This window comes from Pseudozyma flocculosa (assembly GCF_000417875.1).
Source record: "Pseudozyma flocculosa PF-1 unplaced genomic scaffold scaffold00022, whole genome shotgun sequence".
Lineage (NCBI taxonomy): Eukaryota > Fungi > Basidiomycota > Ustilaginomycetes > Ustilaginales > Ustilaginaceae > Pseudozyma > Pseudozyma flocculosa.
The window spans coordinates 129,435-139,958 of NW_006920890.1; the positions used below are offsets into that span (position 1 = coordinate 129,435).

The 10,524-nt window shown below is 67.7% G+C and overlaps 4 protein-coding genes across 4 annotated transcripts in view; 3 read left to right on the plus strand and 1 right to left on the minus strand.

Annotated features, from left to right (window-relative positions):
* Window positions 1–498: 498 nt before the first annotated feature.
* PFL1_05831 (uncharacterized protein) lies at window positions 499–2,916 on the plus strand (the record flags this gene model as incomplete). Its single annotated transcript, XM_007883369.1, has 1 exon — window positions 499–2,916. One exon carries the CDS (start codon window positions 499–501, stop codon window positions 2,914–2,916), a length of 2,418 nt encoding a protein of 805 aa, XP_007881560.1.
* Window positions 2,917–3,845: 929 nt separating this feature from the next.
* PFL1_05832 (uncharacterized protein) lies at window positions 3,846–6,693 on the plus strand (the record flags this gene model as incomplete). The annotated part of the gene is made up of 3 exons (XM_007883370.1): window positions 3,846–5,989; window positions 6,114–6,536; window positions 6,672–6,693. The coding sequence occupies 3 exons, from the start codon at window positions 3,846–3,848 to the stop codon at window positions 6,691–6,693; spliced, it is 2,589 nt and encodes an 862-aa protein (XP_007881561.1).
* A 109-nt stretch (window positions 6,694–6,802) lies between these two features.
* PFL1_05833 (uncharacterized protein) lies at window positions 6,803–8,261 on the minus strand (the record flags this gene model as incomplete). The annotated part of the gene is made up of 4 exons (XM_007883371.1): window positions 6,803–6,849; window positions 6,991–7,077; window positions 7,187–7,234; window positions 7,349–8,261. 4 exons carry the CDS (start codon window positions 8,259–8,261, stop codon window positions 6,803–6,805), a joined length of 1,095 nt encoding a protein of 364 aa, XP_007881562.1.
* A 1,105-nt stretch (window positions 8,262–9,366) lies between these two features.
* The window catches only part of PFL1_05834 (uncharacterized protein), a gene marked incomplete at both ends in the record, with an annotated part of 2,052 nt that continues 894 nt past the window's right edge, over window positions 9,367–10,524 (plus strand). The window contains one exon of the mRNA XM_007883372.1: window positions 9,367–10,491. Within this exon, the coding sequence (XP_007881563.1) occupies window positions 9,367–10,491 (1,125 nt within the window). The remainder of the gene's footprint in view (window positions 10,492–10,524) is intronic.

The window sequence follows — 10,524 nt, forward strand, 5'->3', positions numbered from 1 at the left end:
GGTACGGTACGGTACGGTACGTAGGTAGGTACGGTACGTAGTAGTAGTAGTGTAGGTAGAGAGAGTAGAGAGTGNGAGAGAGAGNGNNGNNTGGNGGAGAGAGGGAGAGGGAGAGGCAAACGAGGAAACGGAGAGGGTCCGAAGCGGCCAAAGCGAGGCTCGAGATTGGCAGCCCCGACTTCCGGGCTTTGGTCGACGAGGACATCAACGCGACGCGCGCTGGCGACCCAAAGCAGGCCCAACCCAACCCAACCCAACCAGGCGCGCCCTCAGGGAGAGAGAGGGAGAGGGAGAGAGAGAGGCAGACCCACGGTGTTGGACTGCCTGCAGGCAGCCACAGGCAGGCAAGGCAGACTCAGGGCGTCACCGCTCTCTGTCTCTGTCTCTCTGTCTCTGTCTCCCACCCTCGACCACCCGACAACGCCACCGAGGACCCGCCACGCACATCCAATCTTGCGCCTTTTACCCCCTCGGAGCAAGACGCCCCTCCTCTCCGCCATGTCGACCGACACCGAGTCCCAGCTGGCGCCGCTGCTCGCCGAGCACTTTGGCCCAGAGATCCACGACGACCCCGCCCTGCTGGCCGAGTCGACGTCGCTCTGCCTGCGCTACAACCTCACCCCCGAGGCGCTCTACTACAAGTGGTCCGCACACGCCTTCAACAACAAGCTGCCCACCGACCAGAGAATGACCCTCGACCACGCCCGCCAGCTCAGAAACACCATCGCCGCAGAGCACAACCACGCCGCCGTCGCGGCCAACGCAGCCATCCACGCAAGCACCCCGCTCAAACCCTCGGCGCACGGCAACCTGCACATCGCATCGGCCAGGCAGGGCAACGCCGCCCTCAATCAGATCCTCGGCCTCGGCTCAAAGGCAGGTGGCGCCGCCGCCAGCCCCTCGGCGGGTCCCCACGCCACCCCCTTCCGCAGGCAGCCACCGACCCACGCGGCCGTCGACAGCCCCTTCAAGACGCCCTCGAGGCCCGCCCACGCCAGCTCCATGGATGCCACTCCCACGTCTGCATCCGCCTACCGCACACAGTCCACCACCGTCAACGACATCGCCATGGCCAACGCTTCCACAGAATTTGACTCGCCGTCTCACCGGCCGCCATACCCCTCGACGAGCCGCAACACCAACGTCGCAGCCGCCAGCAGCAGCAGCAGCAGCAGCACCTACCGGATCCTCGAGAGCATCAACCGCGAGCACGCCCTCGATGGCAGCGGCTGCCACCTCGTCGCCGGCACCAAGCGTCGCGCCGACCTCGCCGTCGCCACCGACCCGCGCGCCTGGAACTACCGCTACATGTTTGAGAAAAAGGGCGAGCGCTCCCAGGTGCTCGACGACCGCATCGACCAGTTTGCCTCGCTGATGCGCGAGGCCTACCGCTTCGACGACGAAGTCGAGCTCGGCGACCCCTCGATGCCGTCGCAGGAGCCCATCTACGTCGTCGGCCGCATCTGCCCAGGCATGCTGCCGGCATCGGCCACGGCCGCCGGTGGCTCGCGCAGCCGGCCCAAGCAGACGACGACGACGACGACGACGACGACGACGACGACGACGGCCTCCGACGTCAACGGGGGGGAAGAGGAGCTGGCATTCGACGACCCGTCGGGCCTGCCCAAGATGGCCGAGACGGGCATCGTGCTCGAGGCGAGCCGGATGATGGGCAGCGGCAACCGCGTCCCGATCTTTATGCAAAAGGGCTGCCGGGTGCGCTACGGGCCCGAGGATCCCGGCACCATGGGCTCGGCCACCACCGTCGGCCTCTTCCCAGGTCAGATTGTGATGCTCAAGGGCATGAACGGCGGCGGCGAGCGCTTCGGCGTCGAAGAGATCCTGATGCCGCCGCGGCTCGCGCACCCGGCTGCGCCGGCCGACGAGCTGCAGCAGAACCAGTACGACGCGCGCAAGCTCGACGGCAAGGCGCTCAACGTGGTGACGGCCAGCGGCCCGTTCACCAACGACGGGGACCTCGAGTTTCGGCCGTGGCATCGCGCCATGGACGCGATCGAGGCGGGTGGCCTGCCGATCGACGAGATCGACGGTGACGACGAGTCTGGCATGGCGGACGGCGGCCGGCGGCGGCGAGGGGTGCCAGACGTGCTGATCCTGCTGGGACCCTTCCTGTCGACATCGCACCCGGAGCTGCCCTTTTCGGAGCGGCTGCCCGAAGAGCTGTTCCGGGATCACATCGCAAGCCGGATCCAGGGGCTGACGTCGCGCTACCCGGCGCTGCTGGTGGTGCTGATGCCGTCGACGCTCGACATCCTCAACACGCACGCGGCCTACCCGCAGCCTGGGTTTGGCTCGCACGAGGGGCTGGGCTTCTCGGCGGCGGACAAGAGGCAGGTCAAGCTGCTGCCCAACCCGTCGGTGTTTTACGTCAACGAGCTGGTGTTTGCCGCCACGACGGCCGACGTGCTGCGGGACCTCAAGAGCGAGGAGCTCGTCTGCCGGATCGAGGCGTCGCCCAACCTGCCTACTCCGGCAGTGGCGGCGGCGGCGGCGGCGGCGTCGGCGAGCAAGGATGCGATGACGCGCCTGAGCCGACACCTGCTCAACCAGCGCAGCTTCTACCCGCTGTTTCCGGCGCCGCTATCGACGGGCGTGGTGGCGCTCGACGTGTCGCACTCGGAGCTGCTGCAGTTCCCCGCGGCGTCGCCCGACGTGCTGATCCTGCCGTCGTCGGTCAAGCAGTTTGTGCGGGTGGTGGACTCGACGGTGGTCGTCAACCCGGGCCGGATGGTGGCGCCCTCGACGGGCGCGGCTGCCTCGTCGGGCGCGAGCCTGGCGTCGCTGCACGTCTCTGCCATGGAGCGCGGGGAGCTCGAGCGCCGGGTCGAGGAGCAGGACATTGCCGTCGAGCACCGGGCCTACGAGCGGACGAGGGTGGATGTGGTGTCGCTGTAGCTTGGCGTCGTCTGGTGGCCCGATCGAGGCCAAGGCGATGTCGACGTCGACGTCGGTTGATGATGCCCGTGACTCTTCTACCGTATCTACATGTTTGGATGCTCGCCTTGCCCGTCGATTATTGCTTTTTTGCCGTGATGAGGAGCGCTTGGCTGCCGGCGATTTGGGAAGAGGCAGTCAGGCTGTCGTCGGAGCGCGGCTCGGTCAAACCTCGGCGCGATGGCAGGCCGGTGCGTCGATGGCCAGTGCCTGCCAGGCCAGGCCAGGCCAGGCCCCTCCACACCTGAGCCTTCCCTCGTCGAGGCTCGACGATGTCGACCTTTGCTCGAGCGCACAGCAGCGACGTCGAGATATCGCGGTGGTCCAAAGCTGCCCCGCCGTCGCCTCGGTGCTGCTGTACGCCACGTCGGCCCGCTCTCTGGCCTGGCCTGCCAAAGTGGAAAGAGGGCGGCGAGATGACGATGGCGGGCTGGCGGTACGTTTTGGCTTTTTGGCCGAATGCAGGGCCCGCAGCTCATTCTTGCTTTTTTTTATCGATGGCCCGCCGCACTGGCCTCCGCTTCTCGATCTGTCTCTGCCTGCCTGCCTGTTTGCCTGGCTGGCCCACCACGCGCCTGCTTGCTTTCTTCCCCAACCCACCACCCTCCCGCCTGCTGCTGGCCTCCCCCTCTCCATTCTTGCCCGGGCACCGCCTGCTCATCTTCTCCCATCGACCCCGCACCATCACATCCAATCCGTGGCGCAGCTCAGTCCTCGTGCAGGCACCTCGAGTCAAGCACGCCCTCGCTGCCCGCTCGCTCCGGCTCGACGCAACCACCACCACCATCACCACGGCCAACACCACCCACGACCCTCGACACGCGCCCGCCTCCTCGGCCGCATCCTCTGGTGCCAACTGCTGCTCGGACTCAGACCCCTACACGCCCATCATGGCCTCCTCGTCGTCTGCGGCGCCGCCTCGCCGCCTCGCCGTCATGACGTCCGGCGGCGACAGCGCAGGCATGAACGCCGCCGTCCGCGCCGTCGTCAAGATGGCCATCTTCCGCGGCTGCGAGGCATTCGTCATCCGCGAAGGCTGGGAGGGCCTCGTCCGCGGCAACCACTCGCCCGACGGCACCCCGATCACCACGCCCGCGCTCAGCAGGAACAACTCGGGCTTCTTCGACTCCCTCGACCCCAGGGGCCGGGTCGACCAGCAGTTTGGCGGAGCGGCGCAGCACGGCGAGGCGGTAGCAGCAACAGCGGCGGCAGCGGCGGCATCGACGACGGTCGAGGGTCAGTTCGTCCCCACCTATGGCGAGGGAGAGGCGCTGCGCGAGGGCGTCGGCGAGGCGCAGGAGCTCGGGCTGCGCGGGCGCTACATCATCCGCGTCGGCTGGGACGACGTCAGGGGCTGGATGGACCAGGGCGGCACCCTCATCGGCACTGCCCGCTGCAAAGAGTTTCGCACCGTCGAAGGCCGCGAGAAGGCCGCCTACAACCTCATCGTCAACGGCATCGACGCCCTCGCCGTCTGCGGAGGCGACGGCAGCCTGACGGGCGCCGACCGGCTGCGCGCCGAGTGGCCCGACCTGGTCGCCTCGCTGCTGCAAAAGGGCCGCATCACCGACGAGCAGGCGACGCGCTACGCCCACCTCAACATTGTCGGCCTCGTCGGCTCCATCGACAACGACATGGCCACCACCGACATCACCATTGGCGCGTCGACGGCGCTCCAGCGCATCTGCGAGTCGATCGACTCGATCTCGAGCACCGCCGCGTCGCACTCGCGCGCATTCGTCGTCGAGGTCATGGGCCGCCACTGTGGCTGGCTCGCCGTCATGGCGGGCATCGCCACGGGCGCCGACTACATCTTTATCCCCGAGCAGCCGCCGCAGCGGGGCGATCACTGGTCGTCGGAGATGTGCGACGTGCTGCGCCGCCACCGCGAGCTGGGCAAGCGCAAGTCGATTGTCATCATCGCCGAGGGCGCCCACGACCGCGACCTCAACGAGATCAAGCCCGAGATGGTCAAGGACGTCCTCACCCACGAGCTCGGCCTCGACACGCGCGTCACCACGCTCGGCCACACGCAGCGGGGCGGCAAGCCCGACGCCAACGACCGCATCCTCGCCACGCTCCAGGGCGTTGAGGCCGTCAACGCGGTGCTCGAGGCCACGCCCGAGACGCCGTCGTACGTCATCGGCATGACCGAGAACAAGGTGACGCGCATCCCGCTGATGCACGCCGTCGAGCAGACGCAGCGCGTCGCGGCCGAGATCGAGGCCAAGAACTTTGACGCGGCGCTGGCGCTGCGCGACCCAGAGTTTGAGGAAGGCCTGCGCGCGTTCAAGATCATCAGCCAGATCACCGAGGCCAACCGGCTGCCGGCCGACCAGCGGCTGCGGATCGGCATCATCCACATTGGCGCGCCGGCGGGCGGCATGAACGCGGCGACGCGGACCATGGTACGCTACTGCCTCGACCGCGGCCACGAGCCCGTCGTCATCTACAACGGCTTCAACGGCCTGCTCGAGGACAACGTGTCGGTCCTCAGCTGGCTGCGCGTCGACAACTGGGCCACGCGCGGCGGCTCCGAGCTCGGCGTCAACCGCAACCTGCCCGACATTGACCTCGGCGCCGTGGCGGCCAAGTTCCAGCAGCACCGCATCGAGGCGCTGCTCATGATCGGCGGCTTCGAGGCGTTTATGTCGGTCAAGATCCTCGACGACAACCGCGAGCGGTACCCGGCGTTCCGGATGCCCATCGTCGCGCTGCCGGCCACCATCTCCAACAACGTGCCGATGAACGAGTTTTCCCTCGGGTCCGACACGAGCCTCAACGCGCTGGTCGACGCGTGCGACGCCGTCAAGCAGTCGGCCTCGGCCTCGCGGAACCGCGTGTTTGTCGTCGAGACCCAGGGCGGCAGGTGCGGCTACATTGCCGTGGCGGGCGCGCTGGCGGCGGGCGCGGTGCTCGTCTACACGCCCGAGCAGGGCATCGGCCTGCAGCAGCTGGGCAAGGACGTCGAGTTCCTCAAGAAGCGCTTTGCGCTCGACGTCAAGGGCAAGAGCGAGGGCAGGCTCGTCATCCGGTGAGTGGCGGGCACAGAGCGAGCACGCGCGCGCTCAGAGACACGGAGAGGAAGAGAGACGGCCAGCGTTCTGACATGGCGCGCGCGCCCCTCTTGGCTCCGCGCCCTCTTCTCCCCGTTGCAGCAACGAAAAGTCGTCCGAGGTGTTTACGACCGAGGTCATCACCAAGATCCTCAAGGAGGAAGGCGCGAGCCTGTTCGACTCCCGCTCCGCCTCGCTGGGCCACACGCTGCAGGGCGGCACGCCGTCGCCGCTGGACCGGATCCGCGCCACGCGGCTGGCGCTCAAGTGCTGCCAGTTCCTCGAGGCCAAAGCGCTCGAATCGCGACGTCGGACCAGGCGGCAGCAGCCCGGCGGCAGCAAGGCCGACGCCGATGGGGCGGCGGCGTACAGCGACGACACGGCCGTCATGATTACTATCCAGGGCGCCAAGATCTGCTTTGCCACGGTCAAGGAGATGGCCAAACACGCCGACATGAAGAACCGCCGCGCGAAAAAGGCGTGGTGGCACGACCTCAAGGCCCTCGTTGAGCTCATGGGCGGAAGGTGGGTCTCGTCTCGTCTCGTCGTGTCGTGTCGGGTCCCTCCCGGCGCGGCGATGCGTCGTGGGTGCGGGCTCGGACCATACCGTCGCTGACGTCTTCCTTCCTTTAACTTTCTGCTCTTTTGCGCATCGGCCAGGACCGGACTCGGCAACCTCTGAGTGCACGGTAGGAGATTCGGTGCTTCGGTCTGTCTGTTGTCGTTCTGACGCCATGTAATACGATTCCATGCTTCGCGCCTTTGCCCTCTCTTGCGCCACGGAGCCTCATCTAGAAGATGCAGATCGAGTTGGGCGACGAGGCGATGCCGCCCGTGACTGCGTGCCGGTTGCGTACGGAGGGGGGTAGGGGAGATGGAGGGCGAGCGTGTCAGCCAGTCGGACGGCCGGGGGACACAGCCGGGTGGCACGATGGATGGTAGGCGGCCGGGCGACCAGCCGGCCTGCCGGTCTACGCACCTCGGTAGGGGGCGCTGGTGATGAAGAACGACCAGCGATCGTGTGCCTTGCACGTCTGCGAGAGGCGCTCGAGGTCGAAGAGCTCGCCTGGCGTTTGTGGCGTCGCGGCAGCGTGCGAATCGCAGGGGGGCTGGGTGAGTGTCCAAGCATCGACTTTGCAAGCGGGCGCGAGGGCGGGCAAGGGGCAGATGCTCACCAATCGGACAGCCCCACATGGGCAGCAGCCAGTTGTGGAGCCACAGATCTGCGTCGCGGGATGGACGGAAGGCAGCAGGCAGCAAGCAGCAAGCAGCAAAGACGAGGGCGAGGAAAACGGTGAGCGGCCGGGGCGGGCATCCTCGAGCCTTTTCGCACTCACCACCGTGCGGTCCGTGCTCAAACGAAGGGTTATCGGCGGCGACGGCGGCAAACTTGTGGTTCCAGAGCCAGCGCTTGCTCTCCTCTGTCGGCTCAAAGCCCGGGAAGTTGTCGTCGCCGGTAAAGGCTTCCTGCTTCTGGCGCATGGATGCCGACTCGCACCAGCGGACGACGCCCGTGCGCAGCAGGAGGATGTCGCCGGGCCGGAGCTCGGTGCGCTGGTGGGCCAGGACGGCCTCGATCTGCGAGAGCGGGATGGGGTACGACGTGTTGCCCGCGGGCAGCGGGTCGGAGCGCGTCTCTTCCCACCAGCGCACCCAGTCGACGAGGACGCCGCGGCCCGCTATCCCGCCCGCCATGCACCAGTGGTGGATGCCGAGGTGGTTGCGGCTGGCGGCGTCGTCGGCGGAGTGGAGGTCTTGGTGGCGCAGACCCTGGTAGTAGACGCCGTTGGTGCCTTGGCGGTCATCGTTCCAGGCAAAGTGGGCGAAGCCGTCAAACTGCGACGACGTCTGGGTGTTGAGGTGGAGCTCGTCGTCGGTGGCGTAGACGCCGAGCGAGGCGTGGAGGTCGACGAGGCGGTGGTGGAAGGGCTTGCGGTCGATGAGGGGCACGTCGACGCTGTCGAGCCCCCAGTCGATCTGGACGCGCTCGCCCGTGCGCACCTCGCTCGCCGCCGCCGCCGCGACGACTTGGGGGGTGAGGAGGTTGAGCGTGCCCAGCCGGTCGTCGCGGCCCCAAAAGTTCCAGGCGCACCCGGCCGGCTGGCCCTCGACGGGAGGCAGGTCGTCGAGGTCCGGCACGGTGCGCCAGTCGACTTTGCCGCCCGTCGACCAGCCGGGCGACGAGGACGACGAGGACGAGGAGGGCGCTGCAGCGGTGGCTGGTGGTGGAGCTGGCGATGGTGGTGCCATGGCAGTCGGTTGTCGGATGATGATGGACGCGAGGGAGGGGAACCGGCTGCTCCTCTGGCTCCTCACAGTCTCTGACGGGCTTGATCCACCGGCGATCCTGGCCAGCCTGCTCGAGCCAGGCGAGCCGGCACCTTGCAAAGAGCAAAGATGATGGACCTCGACTCGGCGGGTCAACCGAGGCCAGGCAGGGCTGACTTGGCTGGCTGGCCGGTGGGTGCGGCTCCTCTCCACCTGGCCTACCCCCGCACTCTGTCAGAGTCGCTACTTGACCGGCGTCTGCCTCGGGCTCGCCCCGGCCAATTCCCCCGCAGCCCCCACTCTGATCGCCGATCTTGACCTTTTTGATTTTCTGCTTTTCCCGATGACCCGATGGGAATGCGAGGCAGGCAGCGCCGGGCACGGCATTATAAGATTCATGACGCCGCTGGCTTGGCAGGCCTGGCAGGCAGGCGGGCTGGCACGTTGCCTCGTTGGGTGCGTGCGTGGGTGCGTGCGTGCGTGTGTTTTTGAAAAAAGGCGGGGAAGGCCGAGGCAGAGGCAGGGGCAGGGAGGGGCACGAGTCGACCTCAAAACCTCAGGCCCGGCTACGGCTGGCTGGCTTGCGTGGCACGTTCCCCTCTTCTCTGTTGGCCGCCACCGACACTCGTCTGCGGCCGACAACGAGGTACCGGTAGCGCTCATCCAACCACCATCCGGCGTCGGTACGGTTGCGCCGCAGCCGAATCCCACAAACAGCCAGGCAAGGCAAGGCTAGGCTAGGCTAGGCTGGGCCCCCTCGACTCGACGCAACGTCACCGCATACTGTACCGGTGTCGCAGCCACAGCAACCATTCGTCCAGACGCACGACCTCAGCCGGCCTGACCAGCCTCGATAGCCCCCGGGGCGCAGCAGTCGTCACGACCATCACGGCCACCACCACCGCCATCATCCTCTTCACCTCCTCGCAGCTCCCACTGGCGCTTGAGCGTGCCTCCATCTCTCAACGGCCTCGCATCCTAGCAACCACCGCTGCCTAGGGCCCCCGGGCCTCTCCTCCCCCGTCACGACCCCCCTCCCCCTCCACGGCGTCCTCGCCCGCCACCACAACCACCCACGCCGCCCGCCATGTCGTCCTTCATCTTTGCGGACCGCTTCGTCCTGCCAGAGACGTCGCCGCTGCTGTCGCCGCGGCTGCACCGCCTCTTCTACGTGTCGCTCGCGCTCCAGCACGCCGCCTTCCACCTCGTCTCCAACACCTGGCTCAAGGGCGAGGGCAAGGAGATGCTCAAGAAGCGCTGCTGGATCCTCACCACCATGGCCAGCGCCGTCATGTGCGCCGCCAGCCTGCCCTACCTCGCCGACCTGGCCCGCAGCGGCTTCGACCTGCATCAGCTCCGTCCGCGCACTGCCACCGTCGCCGAGCCGCTGGCCGCGTACTTTGTCGCCTACCTCGTTTCCGACCTGGGCCTCGGTTCCATCTACTACCGCAGCATGATCAACCTCTCGAGCGGCTGGGTGCATCACATTGGCTACATCTTTCTCTTTAGCTGGTGGGTCCACCGCGGCTGGGCCCACCTCGCCGCCACCGCCGCCATCTTTGAGCTGCCCACCCTCATCATGGGCCTCGCCTCGATCCACCCGCCCCTCCGCTCCAACAACGCCTTCACCGCCACCTTTTTCGCCACCCGCATCTTCTACCATTTCGCCCTCGCCCTCGCCAGCTGCACCGAGTACGGCCGCAGCATGCCCGGCGTCGGCGGCAGCTGGGGCCCCGTCGTCAGCATGATTGTCACCTACCCCATGCACGTATGGTGGGGCTACAAGTGCATCCTCAGCGTCCGCAGGCGGATGCGCAAGCGCAAGCTCGCCGCCAGGGAGGTCCAGAGCGCCAAGGCGTCGCTCGCCGCATCCGCCGGACAGCTCCTCACCGGCCTGCCCGCGCCTGACGTCAGCAGCGCCGTCAACACGCCCGCCACGACCCCGGGCGCCGGCGCGGTGCCCGCCACGGCCAACTTTGGCTCCACGGGGCCCGTCCACACGGCGTTTGCCAAGGCCGCGTCCATGGCGCGCCCGCCGGTCAACCTGCTGCTGCCCAAGTCGCGCCGCAGGTCGGCCGATGCCGTCGGCGGCGCGGCCGCTGGCCCGTCTGCTGCCGCCGTCAGCGACGAGCAGCTGCTCAAGCAGGCGCCCCTCCTCAACCGCAGGCTGTCGAGCAAGTACATCAACACGCAGTCGGTCTTCACCGCGCCCGTGGCTCCGGACGGCGCGAAGCCCGACGACGCC